The 20,556-nt window shown below is 41.4% G+C and overlaps 1 protein-coding gene across 1 annotated transcript in view; it reads right to left on the bottom strand.

The window, feature by feature from the left end:
* The window catches only part of CSMD1 (CUB and Sushi multiple domains 1), a 1,175,554-nt gene that overhangs the window by 274,621 nt on the left and 880,377 nt on the right, over window positions 1-20,556 (bottom strand). The window contains exons 13-17 of the mRNA XM_063125095.1: window positions 19,717-19,899; window positions 17,984-18,310; window positions 13,743-13,937; window positions 6,303-6,441; window positions 1,541-1,728 (exon numbers count right to left, since the gene is read on the bottom strand). Coding sequence (XP_062981165.1) covers window positions 1,541-1,728; window positions 6,303-6,441; window positions 13,743-13,937; window positions 17,984-18,310; window positions 19,717-19,899 — 1,032 coding nt within the window. The remainder of the gene's footprint in view (window positions 1-1,540; window positions 1,729-6,302; window positions 6,442-13,742; window positions 13,938-17,983; window positions 18,311-19,716; window positions 19,900-20,556) is intronic.

The raw sequence follows: 20,556 nt of genomic DNA, 5'->3' as shown, positions 1-20,556 counted from the left end.
GTATTTCTACCCTTTATGACCGCAGTGAATATATGAACAAAATATCCACTTTTCCCTATAGAATTAGGGAAAATATGAGATAACATACAACTTAAATTACTAGGGTACAATCCTATTGGACCTGCTCTTGATATTCATAAGCCTCCGGATTGTGCCTCCTGCTCCGCAATTTTGCTAGATGGACATTTTTGTCAGTCTAACTGAGGTGTGGGGGAGGGATGGAAGCTGGTGAATGTCTCTGCTTCTCAAGTCCCTTTCCCTCCCCAACCCACTAGCATGCTCCCTTTCCCACCCTTCTGAGCTTGTTTTGAGAGCTTGTAGAGGCAGCTGGCACAGGGGTAGGGGCAGGGAGCTCATACCCCTGGATTACTCTGACTGCAAATCCAGGAATCTGAAGCATCCTATGTCCCCCCCCCCCCCAGATGCTGTCTAGGGGCCATAGGATTGCTCTCTTGAAGAATGTATGTATATTCAAAACTGGGAAAGATCAGCTTTGAAGTATATAAAATCAATGGATTCTTATCATTTTACTTGCATTTTAGACTTTCAAAAACAATGCCTTGGTCCAGATATCATAGGCATATATGGCTTTGCATCAGGGAATATGCTGCAGTAATGAGTGCTCTCACATCGATTCTCTCCTCCACTTCCTGGTTCATGGTAACTGTCGGTTGCTATGATCAGGCAAAGTGTGATCACTGTTAAACGTACTTTACTTCCAAACCAGAATCAAGAATCTACTTCAAGTGGTTGTTTTGATTCTGCTTTGGAGGCAAATCATGATTAGTGGTAAATATAATGCGCCTAATTTAGACATCAAAATGTTTACTGTGAACCAGGAAGTGAATGGAGAGAATGACTGCAGTCTGAAAAGCTGATCTACCTCATAAATGTTGCAGGTATCTAGATAGACTCCTGAATTCATAGAACAACATAAGCATCACCATACAGACAGAACTCTTGTAGATACAGGTTGTACTGGGGAAAAGGTGGGAAATAATAATAATAATAATAATAATAATAATAATAATAATAATAATAATAATAATTCATAATTAAAACATGCTCAAGTGTCAGGAAATTCCTGAATCTGTAAAAGACAGCATGACTTGGCAAAGCCCGTCATGTTCGTCTAGAAAAACCACAATAAGCGAGAAAGAGATGATGATGATGATGATGATGATGATGATGATGATGATGATGATGATAATCCCATTCTGTATGCACATAATGCAAGCAGGAGAATTTCTAATGTGCATTGGAACCAGCATGCTTAAAGCATAGTGCTGGATTGGAGTAAATCTCTTCTATTTTATTAATTAAAATATTTATACCCTACCTTTCCTATACTTCAAAGTGGCTTACAATAACAACAACAAATATATTTTTACTCTTATCCAAGGGCCAACAAAGGCTCTACAGACATTATACATTATTTCCCCCAGTGATTTACACAATACCATGCTATAAACATCTCATTCCCCTTAACACTCTTATTCAGTAATTATGTTTATTTTAACTGAAAAACAAACAAACTTACTCTCATAATGAATTAAGAAACCAACACTAGAACGGCTATTATCTGTAGTGAACAGCAGATACATATAATTGCCAGTACTAATAAGGAACTGCGGAGCTTGGGTACCATGGTATTCCCCAATTAATGGGGATGAGCTAGTTTGCCCATCTCTGACTTCCAATGTATCATAATTTACTTCGGTTTGGAATCTGTAAAAACAAAAACAAATTGCATCAGCAGTTAAATCAGAGCTGTTATTTCAAAACAACAACAATCACATTGCTTAGGTGCATTGGTAGAATTTGCGATGGTAACGGTCCTGATCCTGAATGGGTATCCCGTGGTACATTAATACTTCCATCCATTTCTCTTGCTTGGTGGCTATTGTTTACTGCATTGCAAAAAAAGACACAATCTAGAATAGTTAGAGAGGGAGGTGTGGATCAGCAAAACTGCAGCTTGCCCAACTTCTCCAAATTCCATCTCAAGGCTTGTTCTGTTTGTATCAGATTTGCAAGATTCATAGAGTTTTTCTTTTTTGCATGAAAACATGTACATATTTTCATACACATTTTGCAAATGTACATAGTATGTCATTGAAATGTACGCATTCTTTGTTCATTCACTAACCTGTATTTGCGTGCCTATTTTTTTTTTAAAAAAATGCAGTTTTCATGCAGATTTTCAAACCTACGTATACTGGCCAATGCATTTATTTTGGGTCATGTATCACCTTGCAAGCTCAGAAATGTACGGACTTCAACAGTGGACTGTGTCTGAGTCCGTGTTTAGTCCAGAATGTGCAAAATGGGTAAATCCTGATACAAAAAATGAACTGAAATACGTTTCTCATATACCCCTAGTTGGCAAACACAAGATTCACAGGGCCAGATTGGGCAGGGGGCATTTGCCGGTGGGAAGCAGCAGGGGCAGGTCTCCAAAGGCCTTGGAGAGTTTTTGCCAGTCAGAGTGGTCAAAACAATACTGGAGTAGATGGTCCAATGGGCCTGATCCAGTATGAGGCAGCTTCATATGTCAATATGCTCAGTGCTAGATCCCATGTTTTGCATGCATAAGGTCCAAGGTACAATCACCACCATTTACAACTAAGAGGGCCCAGGAAGCAGAACTGGCAGGCCCTGGAGAGCCACAAACAAGATGGTGCTAGACTAGATTGACCAACAGTCTGATTCAGTATCAGGCAACTACATATAGAATATTCATGCTGCAGGGCTCTCAGGCTACTTAAGGACTGTCAGCAGGGTCTCTTACATGTTCTTTGCCTAACTTGTATTTACTTTGTATTAGTGTTTGCCAGTGGTCTTGAAGCCTTCCCCAACCTGGTGCCCTCCAGAGGTTTTGGACTTCAGTTCCCATCAGCTTCAGCCAGCATAATCAGCGGTCAGGAATACTGAGAGTTGCACTCCAAAACATCTGGAGACTACTTTAACTCCTAAATATAGAAAATCTTTATGATACGTAGGCAGGATCTACGCTATTGCTTTAAAACTGTTAATAATGGTATGGGCAACTGTTGGGGCCCAGGACACACCCTATATACAGTTTCCAAACTATTTTCAAAGTGTTAGATCTGGCAATAAAGCAGACTAGCAAGATGGGTGGAGAAGCTCTGTAATACTCCCAAAGTTACACAGCAGGTCATTGGTAAATGTGGTACTAGAAGAACTCTGGACTTTTTCTCTCTGTTCTAATCTAGTTTGCCATCCCTTGGGAAATAGCACTTCTCAGCTTAATAACTTTAGATTCAACCAAGATTGACTGAGCATGAAATCATTCTCCAAGGGTTATTTCTGCATCAAATACACTCAGTTCCACAGTTTTGTGGCTTGGATACAGTTTTGATTGATGTGCAACACAATCTAATTGTGCCTAAATATTTGTAGATGCATCTGAAAAATATGAACCTTTTTACCGCTGTTTGAGTGTCAAGCCTGTTTTCCCTCTCCTGTTTACAAACACGTCATTGAAAGCATTCACGTAGAAACAAAACGTTCTCACTGTGCAAGATTGCTAACCTTACCTTTTGAACCAGATGTGAGAAAAGGTTTTGTGCTGTTAGAGGGGTGAAATATTGGGCTCCATCACACCTATTTCCCCCCCCCTCCCGGTTTGCCTCCGCATTTTTACCTCCATTTCATAAGCATGTCAAAGTAATGGTCCCTTTCACATGGGTTTGTAGTATTGTGCTGCACAGTGAAACCTCCCTTTCGCTCATTTGCTCTTCCACTCCGCTCCACCCGCCCCTTCTCTTTCTGCCTCCAGTTCATTAGTTGTGGTACTCTGATGGACGTGGGCTCTTTTTTCCCTCTCTCTGGATTTGGGCTGACCCAGCCATTTATCCCTGGGTCAGCTCAAGGTCATCCCTGTGCATCCAAATGATGCACAGGGGATCCCAGGGTCAAGTGGGTATGACCTCTCAGTTGTCCCAGGATAAAATAGACTGGAAATATTATATCGGTAGTTCTGCGACAACCCCAAGACCATAGGCGGTGTGGTGCGGGCTCCCGGGTCTTCCCTCCTGCCTCAGCAAAGTAGGGCCTCAGCAAAGGGGCACTAATGGGGTGGGGGAGCAGTTTCACCATCCCTTAGATGGCTCTCTGCATCTTTGGGGTGTTTTTTCTTTCTTTTTAAACATACTTTGGCGTACATAGAAACAAAACACTCTCACTGTGTAAGATTGCTAACCTTACCTTTTGAACCAGATGTGAGAAAAGGTTTTGTGCTGTTAGAGGAGTGAAGTATTCTGTAACTCCACTATAGAACTGATTAACTTTGTCTCAAAGGAAGACGGATAACAGCAAAAGACATGTGTTCACATCTAATACAGAATAGCACTACTGAAAGCAAGAGTTTTATAGAAGTTCTGACAAAAGGAGATAATTATGTTTAGCTGGACTAAGGGGACACAATAATGGTAGTACTTGTTATTAAAGTTGACTAAAAGCAGGAGGCGCAAATATTAGTGTCAGACTAGAGAAACAATTGCATTTTATAAATCATTTTAATATGCAAAAGGTTGTATATATTAAGTCGGAGTTTTTCTTCAAAGGGAAAATACAAATGGGGAGGGGATTTGTACTTAATAATGTCATGTAAGAAACTTTAAAAACTAGCTAACTGTTATAATTTATACTATAATCAGCGCAAATCTATAAACATAAACTCTGAACCCTATAAACAGTGATAGACTGAGGGAAAAGATTTTCTTACAGAGCAACATCCAACGTCATGCAAGCAGATCTCTACTCATGCAATAGGGAATGCTCTCGCATTCCTGCATCCTATACCCTTGCAACTACCTCAGATTTGTTCCAGAGGGTCGCCTAACTGTCTAGAGCAGAGCTGTTGTTGTTGCTGTTGTTTGGGGGCGGGGGGCAAGGAGCCGTGTCAGGGAGAAAGGGAGGGGAGGGAATCCATTCTGCCTGATCTGTAAAGGTAACCTCCTGGAAACATATTAGAATTCTCCCGCACTCATGAAAGTCACCAAATATGCACCCACTGGGTGGAAAATGACCCAGTGAATGGAGAGGACTTTGCTCAGCATTAAGTTCTTAATGTTCCATAGGGAAATTTTATATTCCATTATACTTCTGCGGCAATGAAAATAGCAAAGAATGTTTGGATGTTTAAATGACTAACATATTTAACATGGCATAGGTTTTCATGGCTGTACTTTTTGCACTGCATGAACATTTGACCTGACATTTTTTTCTATGCCTCTCTGTGTGTGTTCATGTATATAGTCCTGTGAACGGTGCACTACACATTATGCATCTGGTGAAGAGATTCTAAAGTTCGTGCCATAATATGTTTGTTATAGTGCTATAATCCTATATCCACTTACTGGGGAACAGCCCCATTGAACTCAAAAAGACTTATGCCTGAGTAGACATGTACAGCGTTGCATTATATATGTCATAAGCCTCTTTGCTATTCTACATGAGTAAAACCCGACATTAAACAACAGGAGCTTCCCTTCCCCTCCTCCCACTTGAAGCCTCCTCCCAATCTGCTGTGGGGGCACACAGATTGGGGGCACACAGGGAGCTGGAGGAGGAAAGAATTCAACCTGCCATTGGTGTCCATTCCAATACCAGAAGTACACCATTAGAAATAACCCCATGAATTTTTCTAACAGAACAATCCAATGCATGTCTACTCAGAAATAAGATTCATTAAGTTCATTGGTAAGTGAAAGGCAAGTGGGGAAGAATAGGCAGTATTTGGGATTTATTAATTTATTTTATTTGTACCCCACCTTTTCACACACACCCCCAAAATGGCACTCAAGGTGGCTTACAAGCAAAAAATGACACTTGATCAAAGCAATAATAAAACAAATACATTAAAACACAATTAAAAACACAACAATAACATCCAGTAAAAATAGCATCCAGCCCAGCAAACCTGCTAACACATCAAAGGCCCACTTGAATTTCAAAAAAATGCCTGCTGGTGGAAGGATAACAGAGAGGGAGAAAACTTTACATTGCTCCGCAGCAGTTTCCACAGCTTGGGAACAACCACTGAGAAGGCCTGCTAAAGGATTAGAGGGGCTATTAAAGGCGGATGTCCCAGACCTCACCTCTTAGAACAGTCCATGTCTCTTGTCTCCCTCACCCCTTCTATAGGTATATATTTCTTTTCTCAGAAATTGATTAAACAGTCAATCTATAAATTATCTCCATTGTTGACTTTTCCACATAACTGCAAAATCCAGTTGTGGAAGATCTTGGTGTTTGAGTGTTTTTCAGGTACTCACTTATCAAAGGTGATCTTAATAGAGTGCCCTTGCCTTGCTTCAATTACCCATTCACAGTTTAATGAGTCTTTGTAGTATCCTGGCCATCCTGGTGGCAAGATAACACCACTAGATGCTGTCAGATGGCCACCACATGGTGCTGCAAGATAAAAAGAAAAATACAATCAAACAGATCTCCCAATGAAGCAATGATAAAAATCATATTCCATTAAAATTGAAGTGCAATAGTACATTTTATATTGTCATAGGCAGCAGCATAGATTTTAAATCCTCTTCCTACCTTGCATTGTTCAATATCGACTTCTACCAGGCCTTGTCAGAATCAGAAAGTGTGGAATATTCCTCACAATTGGACACACTAGCTGCTTTAAAAAGTTGATTCTGTAATCAAGTTAATAACTCGCAGCTTTCATTTAATAAAGCTAAATTTTTACTTATGCCTTCATACAGTGGATTAGATTTTTTGTGCTATAAATGTATTATGTTGTTACTACCGTATTTCTTCGATTGTAAGACGCCATCGATTCTAAGGCGCACACTAATTTCAGTGCCACCAACAGGGAAAAAAGCATAAAACTCTCGTCATGAGCAAGATCGCACGCGCTTGGACGACAGCGCACGCCCCCCCGCCACACACACTTTCCGAAGAGGCCTCAAACTTGTGCCACGCTCTCTATGCTCCCCCGTGCGCCCTTCTGTCCCTTGTCCTCTCTATGCCTTGGCCTCACATCCCCCCCATTCTAGCCTTCGCCGCGGCTCTGTAGTTTGAGGCGGCGCTTCCTTCTCGCGCTCCGCCTCTCCTTCATGAGCCGAGGGAGGCGCTTTCTGAAGCGGCACTAGGAGAGCCTGGCTGAAGGTGAAGAAGGCACAGGAGCTTGAGGGTTAGAAGCGTGAGGTATGGAACTGGGGTGTTACCCGGAGGGCAGGCGGAGAAAGGAGGAGTAAGCAGCCCAGCCTGGCAAAGCGGGGGCGGCCGGGTGGGCGGTGAGGTGGGGAAGAGGAGACGCGGAGGCATCGTCCTGGCAACAAAACACTTGGCTGTTTTTTGGTGAGGCTTTTGAGAGAGCCTTTCTTAGGTTTTCTGTTGGTAGTGGAAGCTGTTTGGCGCCGAAGGGGTGGGAAGAAGGAGGTAGATACCGTATTTCTTTGATTCTAAGACGCCATCAATTCTAAGGCGCACCCCATTTCTAGAGCTGTTACTTTAGGGGAAAAAGTGCGTCTTAGAATCGAAGAAATACGGTAGATCTGCCTCACTCCCACCCTCCCTATCCCATGCTGTAGGCACATCTTTATTCCGTGCCATATCTGGCCAAGAGGAGGGTTGCTGGCATAGCAGCAGCGCCATCATTTTGAACTGCGAGGCCATGTTGGATTGGGACACCAGCACAGACCTGGCTCAGTCACATAGAACCCTAAACCACTTGTTAGTGCAGCAGTTCATTGTGAGCCCATGTGATCTAATGAGTGTTAAACTTGGAACGGAGAGACTAAGGGCTGATCTACAACAGTCGGGATATTCCACTATGAAAGTGGTATATAAAAGGCAGGAGCCACACTACTGCCTTATAGTGGTACTGAAGTGCACTGACAACTGTTGGGGCCCATTGATACATGCCATATACTGCTTTTATACCACTTTCATAGTGTTATATTCTGCTTGGTTTATATGTGTCATGGGCCCCAACAGTTGTCAGTACTCTTCATTACCACTTTAAAGCAGTAGTGTGGCTCCTGCCTTTTATATACTGCTTTCATAGTGCAATATCCTGCTTGGTGTAGATGAGCCCTAAGGCTCCAATCCCACTCAGCCATGAAGTGGCTGGCTGACCACTGTGTGATCTTGAGCTACTCACACTTTCAGCCTAACTCACTCATATGGTTATTGAAGTTAATGAGATTAACCTATGCATGCTGTCCTTCTGGGCTTCTTAGAGGAGGGACATGAATGATTCAGATATGAAAAATAAATACACTTATTTTTAACAGGCTGGTCAACATTACTATTGCTCTCACTTAAGTGAGGCATCACTTTATAAATACTCCTAGTGTATATTAAATGCATTACATGTAAGCTTATAGGCATATACACCAGCTGGTGTAAGTAAAAGAGCACCTCAATTCTATTACAGCTCATACTAGATGAACTCTATTAACATTAGATTTATTAACAACAGAATATTCAAAAGCAGGTGTTACGGCACTCAAAGTATTTGTCAGTTGCCATCAGACAAATAAATAGGGGCAAAAAGCATGGCTTTCCATTGTTATTGTTATTCTATAACTTAGCAAAACTACTACAGAAGCATCTACATGATGGATATAAAGATCATATAGACTATCATTCACCCAAGTGCAGGATCTGCTGGACATTCAGCCATATCCTGACTTCAGCTAGTTTACAAATTAATGCTGCAATCCTATAACCACCAATCTCATCACAATGAGACTTACTTTTGTATAGACATATGCAGGATTGCACTTTTGTGCCTAGATACCAGGTGATACAGTTACAACAGCCTTCCCAACACAGTGCCCTGCAGTGTTTTGGACTATGAGTCCCATCATCCATCACTATTAGCCATCCTGCCTGGATAGGAGTTGAAATCCAAAACATCTGCAGGGCACCAGAAGGCTGGTTTACAGGAAGCTGGAGTGCCTTTAATATATCCTGTCATTTTTTTGTATCTGTTCTAATAGTAATATTCAATAGTCTCTAATTTAAGCGTAGGCAGCCTAGTGCCTTCCACACATTTTGCAATAAAAGTTGTAGTCCAAAACATTTGGAGTGCAACAGCTTAACATATCCTGATTTAAGTTAACAAGACATGTCAAAGACACACTCTCCTGAATTACTTTTCACTTTTAACCATTGTAATACAGATATTTGTCCTTAATATACATTTCCCCAAAGAACTAGTTGGACCCCTACCATCTATGTTAAATCTAGGGATGTATGAGAAATTCATTTCAGCTCACTTCTGGCCAGAATTTCCCACAATCTAGGGTCAAAATCCATATATTTCTGAGCTTGCAATGTGATTTGGTGGGGGGGGGGGGGAGACCGAAAAATGAGCACAAAACACATTCAGACTCATTTGAAAAATGAACACAGAACACTTTAATGGGACAAAATGGCTGGATTTAAAAATATGCATAACTTATGCATACAGTAGGGGAAATGTGCATGAAAATACAGATTGTAGCATGGATTAAAACAAAATTTGCAGTCTGATACATAGCCAAGACAGAATGAGAGTCAAATATTCCAGTGTCAATCAATGATGAACTATTCAGGCAATATGATAACCCCCTTACATAAAGCCATGGTTTTCACATACGTGGATGTGGGCCACTCTCTGTGCAGCCTGTAGAGACACAGATGCCCTGATCACTTTTCCTTGCCACCTAGTGGGTCAGTGATCAGCTTAGGAGGGTGCAGAACAGACCACTGTTTCCCTGCTGCTAACAGCAGCGGGGAAATCATGATCAGAATCAGGATTGCTAGTGGAAGAGAGGCTTTAAACCTCTCCACCTGTGATCCCCATTCCCTGATCTGAAGAGGCAGGGAAGGGAGGTTTAAATCTCCCCATTCCTATGTACTGGGATGTGGAAGGTTGGGAGAGTGTGTGTGTGTGTGTGTGAGAGAGAGAGAGAGAGAGACAGCATGCATATGTGCATGGATGCATGTATCTGCACCCACATGTGGGAACCCTAACACAGTACTGCATGCAGCCCTTGGGGCCAAAGAAGCTGGCCATCCCCGGTTTAGCAAACTCAGCCAATAAGCAGGCATGCTGGTTAGCTTCCTTGAGACAGGGTTGGGTGGGAGACACACCTTGCTTTTAAATTTTATTTTACTAGAACATGCTATATACATAATACCATTAGCATTAAGGGTTCATTTGGTCATGTTATAATAATTATTGTTAAAGGGGCAAAACACAGAGCCTCAGAAGACAGCTTTGGAGATTTGTGGAAGCAGAAGCAGAAGACCAGTAAATCCCTTCCTCTTTCTGTACTTCCTGTAGTGGAAGATGCAATCATTCTTGTTTCGGTTTCACTCAAGGCACACTTTCTCTCCCCCAGGTTCTATGTAACATTCAAAACCACACACCGTGAAGCATAATCACATTAAATTTTCTCTCAACTATCCTGAGGAAATGGACATTGGACATTGAACTCCCAACTGGGAGAAGAGAGTGTAATGTCTGTCATTAAAAAGGGATCTTCCAACCAAGACAAGCAATTAAATTTGAAAAGAGATACACCTAGATGAAATAAAACCATCTATTTGAAAATTAACAGGAGTGTCATCAGGTTCCCATTGAAATAAATGGGAAAAGTTCTCAAGCATGAGCAAGACGACAATGAAGTATTCCAGTTGAATTATATAAAATAATTCTGTTAGCAATAATTCTGAACCTGTTCAATCACTTCTGCTCCCAAGTATTTCTCACTGTTTTCAACAGAGGAGCGGAAACCAGGTCTCATCTAAGTTGCTCTTGAAGATGGGACTACTCTATGAGTAGATAGAGTAGTGGATAGAGTAGTCCATATGATCTACTCTATCCACTATGCCTGTGTAAGGTGATGTTTTAATATTGGGTATGTATTTATTTATTACAATTATTTATTACTTGTCTCTTCAATATAGAAGATGCCCAAAGTAATGAAATATAACAGACTTTTTTTTAAAAAAAATCATCAATATAACAAAAGGCTCAGCATACAAAACAAATTAAGAGGACAGACATCTGCAAGTCTAAAATGCCTGGGAAATATATATGCATGTATATATGTATGCATTTATCTATTTCTAAGGTTTGTCAGGCAGTAATACCCAATGGTGCCTGGCCACTAACACTAATGCCATTGTGCTGGCTTGCACAGTGTAACGGGGGCTTTTTCCTAGTAGCACTTTTCTGCATTGCACTAGATATATTGCACAAGGGTTGGTTTATGCTAATACAACATCATTAGCACTAGTGCCCAGACATCACTGGAAGCTTCTGGAAGTCATCCTATAGCTACTATCTCTCTGGGGCTATTCAATAAAACACAGATAAAATATATATAAAGTAAATCAAAAGCAGCATAATAAGTCAATCAGTTAAAAGCAGCAGAGGCTGACATCACAACAAAAAATCTAAATATATCAGAAAGATAAAACTACTTAAAAGCACAATGTAGCAGCAGAAATACATGCAGAATTAAAAGGCCTGAGAGAATAAAAATGTCTTTGCCTGACACCAAAAGGATAACAAAGTCAACGCCAGGCGGGGGATAGTGGCAGGATCTTCACTACTGCTTTAAAACAGAAGGGACGACTGTTGGGGCCCAGGACATGCTCCATGTACAGTTTTCAAACCATTTTTCAAAGTGTCATATCCTGCTTGGTGTAGGTCTGGGCAGTGTTCCATAACACAGGGGCTACTACCAAAAAGGCCTGCTCCTGAGAAGCCACTCATCATACCTCAACATGTGAATGCACTCAGAGCAAGCCTCTGATGATGATCTCAGGGCTTGGGTATGAATATATGGGAAGAGGCACTCCTTCCTATACTGTGGCCCCAAGGCTTTATAAATTCATTAGAGCTCTCTGAATTGTGCCTGGAAGTTAACTGTGAGGCAACAATACGATACTAGTGTCACATGATCTTAATGCCTTGCTCCTGTCAGTGCCCTAGCTGCTATAATTTGTACTGTGTTTCTGTACCATCTTCAAGGACAGCCTTACATTAGGGATGTGCAATGCTGGGAATTCTGTTCTGTTTAAGCCCGCTGGGATTTCACAGTATTTCCATTCCAATAAGGGGTGTTGGACTGTAGTAGAATTTTTTTTCTGATTCTGGAAATGTTTGCACTTTTTTCGCACACATTAAATAGATGTTTTTAGGGGGGGTCCTGAGATTTGTACAAATGGAAGTGTGTGTGCCCCCCCCCCCATTTTGGTCCAGTGATTGTGCAAATAGGTTCTTTTTCCAGGTCTTTAAATTTGCACTAAAGAAGTCATAGGTTTTTTTGGAGTCTTGTGCAAGTCTGCCTGTCCACAATGTAGCCCCAGCAGAGCCATGCTCCCCTTGTAAATATCCTTGTCAGTTTCATCTCCTCCATACACTACTTCCTTTAGCCCAGCAGAGATATATTCTGTACTTGTCAAAGAACTTTTAAATTTCATCTTCCACTTCAGCGCTTTCCCAGCAAATCTCCGCTCCCCCACCCCACCCTGCACGGCCTCCATCCGGCGTCAGATCACTGAGGGATTTAAAGGTCAGAGTCGGAGAACATGCTAACTGTCAGATATACAGAGCAGTGTTGGGGATCTGTAACATATGCAATTTGAAAGGAGGAAATGGAGGAAAGAATGAAGCAGCAGGCAGGGGTGGGGAGCCAAAAGCAGCAATAACTGGCAGGTTCTTCAGCAAGCACGGAATATGGCTCTGCTGGGCTAATCGAAGTAGTCCTTGGAGAAGATAAAACTGACAAGGATATTTCCATGAGGCTACATAGTGGACAGGCAGACTTGTGCAAGTGCATACTTGCACAAGACCCCGATAAAAGTTTTTTTTTTAAAAAAAAAATACAACCCCATTTACACAAGAAAAGATCCCCTTTACACAAATTGCCTCTATTAAATAAATAAAACCAAAATCTGCAAATTGGTTTGACTCGCTAAGGATTGAGTCAATGCCTGCGTGGGGGAGATGGTACGAAATCCACCAGGACCGAACTAGTAAAGCCAGTCGAGATTTCTCCCCAAAACGGAATTCTCATCCAACCCTACCCCACATGTAAAACACAATGGAGTAACCTAAATGCAAATTCATAGGGCGTGGATCACTTTAGCCAGGGTGTCTCTATCCAAGGAGGATCAGCGCTAGTGTACCAGCCTAAGCTTGTAAAAGGTGCTCCATGCCACAGAAAACATGCATCTCCAATGATAAACATGGACCCAAGTTATGAACTTGATCCTTTAGGAAGAATGTATCTATTCCAGAATAGGTTGAACACCATTCAGCTGAACAGATAAACCACCCACTAATAATACTCCATCTTGTCTGGACTCTATTGTCTATTGCTACAAGCCCTAATTAAGGACTTTCATTGCCTCACTTGGACCTGATGAAAAAGCAAAATAGAGCTGTGTGTTATCAGCATACTCTAAATCTCTGGATGGTATCACTCAGCAGTTTTATGTAGATGTTAAATGGCTTACGGAATAAGATGGAAGCCTGCAGGACCACAAAATGGAAATGTATTCTACTGGCACTGCAGAGACATCAAGGATAGCACCTGAAAAGTCTCCCTAAGAAAAATATTCAATAAGCACAGCCCACAGAATAGTTAATATCCAATGTAACTGTACAGATGTGTATATTAATAGTGGACATATCCAAACAAAATTGTTGGCTCCATGCTATAAAAAGGTAGAGTCCTTACCTTCGCAACGTGGAACAGTTGAACTCCATACAACATTCCCATCCTGCATAATACAACTTATGGACTCCGAGCCCTGGGTTTTCACAAAACCATCATCACAATGAAAAGAAACAGAACTTCCTAGAAGGAACCTGTCTCCAAAGCGTCTTCCATTTATGGGAATTCCTGGATCATGGCACTCATTCTGTCCAAATGCTAAGTTTTAAAAGAAAAGAAACAGAAAACCCAATTAATTGATCACAAATATTTCTAGACATGATTACAAAAAGATTACAGACAATGAACTAGGTTTATACAAGTACTTTTTATTGTCAAAGCAGGACAACTAGTCTTCATAACTCATTTGTCTTTGAGCTTACTTGGTGATGATTTGACTACCCACAGTGAACGCTAATGAGCACGCATGAGAGTTTTGCTCATGTCGATTGTGCTGTATACAGTTGAACCAAATCAAATAGACTGAGATCAGCATTATCCTTCTTAATATCCTAGCTCCACTCTTGAGGATGAATGTGGAGAAAATTTAATTTTGTCAAGTGCTCACAAGTAACTTCAGCATTAAAAAGCAGTTAATAGATGAAACGTAGGCTCTTGAAGCCATGCAGGCTAGAACATTAAAAAAAAAACCCATTACATCGGATTCTTAGAGACGGAAAAGGTTCATTTGTCAATACTCATTTCCAGGGAAGCTGGGATTCCCTCACTTCCACTCAGTTATTATTCTGTGGTTCCATTGTACCTCAAGCTGTGCTCCAGAAAGAACAGAGAATTGTTAGAACATGAGAATGTAAGAAGATCCATGCTTGATCAGAGAAAAGGTCTATCTAGTCCAGCATACAGCATACAGTTCTGACAGGGAAATCTGAAGAAACCGCAAAACCTTCTGATGTGAAAAGTACGCAAGCACCCAGAATCCATCCTTTACCCCCCCACACCTTTCCTGAATTAATAATTTGAGAAAAGCCAAATGAGAGATGTTTCAAGGCTGTCTTGAACTCTGCACCCACACACTGGCTCCCTATCTGCCACAGTCACTTGCTGCTTTCCCTAAAACGTATCTGAAAGCCTTGAATTTATGAACAAGGTTTTGTATTGCACAGACAGAGAGGCACACCCTTCCCTTGGTCAAAACACCTCAGGACCCCTGACTGGGCATTTTGCAAAAGCAGCAGGCTCCAGGACTTTTCCAGCTGTCCTTGGAGCCTTATCAGGAAAAAAAGTAACATTTGTACCGGTCATTGGTGCCAAAATATTGAGCATTGTTTTATGTAGAATAGTTTCATTTATGGAAAAAGTGATGGGACTTGTGATCAATCATGGGAGGGAGGAGGGAAAGTATGATTTCATCAGAGCAACTTTGAACGTATCAGAGTATGCTGTGTGTGGATGATGGGCAGAGAGTTCAGCCTTCGGCTTGCTGGAGGTGAGCTTTCTTCTACACATGTAGTTCTGAATAAAAGCCTTTGAATCTGGACCTGCCTGGACTCCCCTTCCCTACGGGATTGCAGAATTTCCCTAACAGTTCACACAGTGGCCAATCAACTGCCTATGGGAAACCCACAACTAGGATGTAAGTGCAACAGTACCTCCTATTCATGTTCTTCAGTAACTGGTGTACATAGGCATACTGCCTCTGATACTGGAGGAAGCATACAGCCATCAGGACTAGGAACCACTGATAGCCTTGTCCTCCATGATTTTTTCTACTCCTTTTCCACAGCCACCCAAATCAGTAGATTTTGCAGTAGTGAATTTGATAGTTTAACTATGGGTTGTGTGAAGAAGTACTTCCTTCTATCTCTCCTGAATCTCCCACTAGTCACTAGGGCTGTGCTCCACTCCGCTCCGCTTCGGATCCCTGAATTGGGAGCGGAGCGACCTGATCTGCATCCGCTAAGGGCGGATCCAAATAGGGTCGGGGAATTGTGGATCGAGGCGAAGCAGATCGCTCTGCTGCGGGTCACTTCACTTCGATCTGGAGCTTCGAATGCAGGTAAATGGGGGAGGGGGGCTTACCTGGCTCTGCCACCCACTACTGCCATGGTCTGTGTGGAGGCAGGCAGCGGAGCCAGGTAAAGGGGAAGGGGGCTTATTCAGCCCCCATTTTGTCCCCTCTTCCCCACTTACCTGCCTCCGCCGCCTGCCGTGGAGGCAAGTAAGTGGGGAAGAGGGAGCAAAATGGGGGGCGAATCTCAATCCAACTCTTCGGATCTCGCTCCAGATCCAGAGCGAGTTGGGGGAAGGTTGGATCGACCCAAAGTGGTTCTAGCCCGAACCAAATGTTTAGGATCGGGCCCAAAGCGGTTCGGGGGGGGGGCTGGTGCACAGCCCTACTAGTCACCTTCATGGGATGATCTCGGGTTCTAGTATTAGGAGAGAGGGAGAAAAATGTCTGCCCATCCACTTGCACTACGCATAATTTTGTACACCTCTATCACGTCTCCCTTCACTTCTCTTTTTTCTGTTGTAACTTTTCCTTGTAGGGAAGTTGCTCCAACCTCCTGATCATTTTAGTTGCCCTTTTCTGCACTTTCCCAACTCTATTGTATTTTAGGTGTGGTGACCAGAACTGTACACATTATTCCAAGTGTGGTCACACCACAGATTTGTAGATGGGGAGTATGATCTTGGCAGTTTTATTTTTTATTCCTTTCCTAATGATGCCTAACTTGGATTTCCCATTCTCCCAGCTTGGAGAGATCCTTCTGGAGCTTTTCACAATCCATTTTTGTTTTAAACACCCTAAATAATTTAGTGTCATCAGCAAACTTGGCCACCTCACTGTTCACACCTAATTCCAAATCATTTAAGAACAAGTTGAAAAGCATTGGTCCCAGTTCAGATCCCTGTGAAACCCAACAATTTACATCCCTCCATTGGAAGAAGTTAGCATTCATTCCTACTCTCTGCTTTCTGTTCTTTAACCAGCTACTGATCCATAAGAGAATCTCTCCTCTTGTTCCATGACTGCTAGGTTTGCTCAGGAGACTTGGTTGACTTTGTCAAAAGCATTTTGGAACTCCAATTAAACACTACCTACAGGATCATCCCATCCACACACTCAAAGAATTCTGAAAGGATAGTGAAACAGAACTCTCTGGGCAGTGATTTATTAACTTTCAATTTGTCAATAAGGTTGAGCACCTCATCTTTTGTCACCACTATTTGCCTCAGTTCCTCAGACTCCCTTCCTGAAAGTATTAGTTCAGGCACAGGTATTTGTCCTACATCTTCTGCAGTGAAGACAAGTGAAAAGAATTCATTCAGTGACGAAAGGACATTAGGATAGGCACCAGGAAGATCTCTCTGGAGAGGGCATTCTGATACATGAGTGACAAAAGGAAGCCAAGTTGTATCAAAGGCCTCAGAATTAGTATGCCCTTTGCCAAACGTAAGTTGTAAGTTTGCCTTTTCAACAGGGCAAGCTTCCATACATGACCATACCAAATCTCTAAAGTAAAATCTGAAGATTTCCATCCCCTGTAACAGAAAAATCATGAGTTCCCTATGTATTAATTTTGTGTCTGTAGATTGGGAGAGGAGTGAGAGTGTAATTTTCCATCTCAAGATCACCCTGAATATGGTGGCCTGAGGAATGATAGCATGTCCCTAGTACTAAATTACTTTTTGGAGCCCAGTATTGCCACCTACAGCACTACTGTTGAGGAGTCTACCCCTCTCTAGTGTGCTTGACATTGTGCCCTGCTTGAAGAACTGAGCAACACACCTCCTCCAGTATGCCCTTCCCTGCCTTTCCCATAGAGTTTATATCCAGAGATGACTGTATTCCACTGGTTCTCTCCATTCCCCAAAGTTTCTGTTATGTCCACTCTATTGACGTATCCCTTTAAAACCAGGCACTCCAGCTCTCCCTTCGTGGCTTGGAGTCTTCTAGCATATTGGCACAGAAACGCCTATACATGATATCCCTTATCAGATGTCTCTGGAGTGTCCATTTTCTGCTATGGCTCTTAGGCCTCTTTGACTGGATATTATGGTTCACCATATGCTCGTGGCCTATTCCCTTTCTGACCCTATTCGGGCAGTCAGAAACATTTTCACCATCATCTCTTAGGGATGATGACTGAACCCAAACAAGATGCTTCCCAGCTTTCAACTGGCTTCAGTTGGTGCACTAAACATGCATTTTAGTTCTCCAACATTAAAATCTTAACAGTGCATATCTTTGGCTACGTTATGTCCATTATACTTAGCATACAAACCATAAAATGAGCACTTACTAGTATAAGTTATATTGAAGCCTCTTCCAGTAGTAGAATGATCTGACTGGAATTCAAGACGTACTATGTGGCCATTGCTAGCAATTTGGGAAGGTACATCATTGCCAGAAAAGGTACCAAGAGCTGGTAAGTCAGAAATCCCATCATCTTTCACTGTCAGATAATCAAACTGAGGCTCTACATCAAAGTCATTGAAAATAAGGTGTATTCTGCTCCCTGGTTCTGAAATAATTAGCCATACACAATTCATGTTGTTTCCATACTCCTCAGGGTAGTTTGGTGAAAGAATAATTCCTGAAGGTGTCGTGAAGTTGAAGAAACACGAGACTATAAAAAGAGAAAATGAAAGACTTTATAATGCAAAATTATCTGAAGAACTTATAAAGGTATCATGTCCACACTACCTCCAGCAAAATACATAAGTTCAAAACAAGGCATTTTAGTACACTGAAATGTTTTCAGACTTTTTTGGGGGGGAACTCCCAGAGGAATCACAAGAACAAAGGGTGCAATTGTGGTGATACTAGTTCATGTTCATATACAGCTGTTTGTGAAATCCCTTCCACACAAAATTAATACATGTACTTTTGCCAGAGGAAGTACCAATTTCTGTTCTCTGGAAAGTTTACAAGGACCCCTTTGTAAGAGATGGTAACTCAAAGACCAAAAGTAAGAAATGGACATAATCACTAAGGGGTCTTTCCAATGGTGCCCTTCTGCAGACAGAAGGCACTTTGATCCAGTGGCGTCTTCTTCTTCTTCTTCTTCTTCTTCTTCTTCTTCTTCTTCTTATTATTATTATTATTATTATTATTATTATTATTATTATTATTATTTATTTATATAGCACCATCAATGTACATGGTGCTGTACAGATAACACAGTAAATAGCAAGACCCTGCCGCATAGGCTTACAATCTAATATGTGGAGGAAAGTGGTTTTCACAAATATTTCCTCCCTCTGCAGCCCCCTATACCACCACATCTACTAAAGGGTGTTGTAAGACCCTTTAGAATTATGAGAGACAGTAGTAGGTGAGGTACAGGGAGAAGGGAAATTGGCAGAAGCCATTTCCTCCCCATTACACTGATGAAGGCATCTGCTGGATCAGAGGGATACCCTTGGATATGACCCTGTGAGTTGCTAGTAAAGATCTCTGTGTCCAATTTGTGTTCCACAATTGGAAGAAGGGGAAGGAAAGTAGTATCAGTTACTGATATGTCAAGGAAATGTAACATTCACTGGAGAAAGAACCAGTATTATATAGTTTTGAATAGAGAGGGCAATCCATGAGAACTATCTATGCTCTGGCATCTAAGATTTGGTTATTGAAAATGCACCATGGCAAGTTCACTCTCATCTTTTGCAGTCTGTCATAGAACGGCTATTCCTAAGTTATAATATATGCAACTTCATTAAGTTCATAATCAAGCTATTGTGAAATACTGACCTCTCTTTTAACCTTCTAGATACATGCCCTTTAAAGTATGTCCGTTCCTTTAGGCATGCTTTAATTAAGAAAATGTTATACTGAAACTAACAGAATATATGAAAAGGGGGAAAGAATGGTGAAATAGAGCTAGGTGATAAATCTCTCAAAGAGGCATCACAATGAATGGGATGTTTACAAGTGTTGCTGGCACTGATAAATAGGCTACTTCGTAACGTTTGTAAATGACATGAAAAATAACAAATAGTCAATAAATTGTTAAGAAAACAAATTAGAACTTACAAACACAACTGGGTTTATTGCCAGACCATTGGTTATTCTGTTGGCATGTGATCATTCTCTCTCCCACAAGTTCAAATGCTGCCTGACATTCAAATGTAAGTGTATCTCCATGCAGAAAACTATTCCCAGTCCTCTTCCCATAGGATGGAATTCCGGGATCACCACAGCCACCTTTCTCTATTTCTGTATAATGGAGACAATAAACAAACAAACAAATTAATTAATTAATTTATAAATAAGAGAATCAGAATAGGTACTTTGAATAGATTCCAAGGCACTTTTTCATTATTTAATATTGCACCCTAATATTGAAAATAGGTTCCAGGGTAAAGCCCTATGTATGTGCTGTCTCAGATGATAGGTTCTTGTGGTTAAAAATTCTTTGGGCAATGAAAGGCTGTCCGACCGCCAGCCTTCATATTTATTCATTTAATTTATTTATTTATTATTCATACCCACTGTGGATACATATATTTTTCTCTACAAGCAAAGATAATTCTGGGCTGTCCAACATCTTGGGGAATACCATGGTTTATAATATGCCAAACAATCCTTGAGTACAACCCTATCACAAACTGTCAGTCATAAGCTGAACATGAGTCAGCAGTATGATGTGGCTGCAAATGAAATGGTATACTGTCAAAGACAAATGAAAAGCAATTTGAAATTCATTTGAAAGGCAAATGAAATGTTCTACTGCATTAACAGAACCATTGTTTTCAAGTCACGAGAAGCAATCCCTCCACTTTACTTGGCACTAGTCAGACCTCATCTGGAGTACTGTGTCCCGTAGTGGGTGCTGCAGTTTAAGAAGGATTTAGATTGAAATGTGTTCAGTGA

Source organism: Elgaria multicarinata, chromosome 4, assembly GCF_023053635.1.
Source record: "Elgaria multicarinata webbii isolate HBS135686 ecotype San Diego chromosome 4, rElgMul1.1.pri, whole genome shotgun sequence".
Taxonomy (NCBI): domain Eukaryota; kingdom Metazoa; phylum Chordata; class Lepidosauria; order Squamata; family Anguidae; genus Elgaria; species Elgaria multicarinata.
This window is presented reverse-complemented; position numbering and strand designations above follow the sequence as displayed.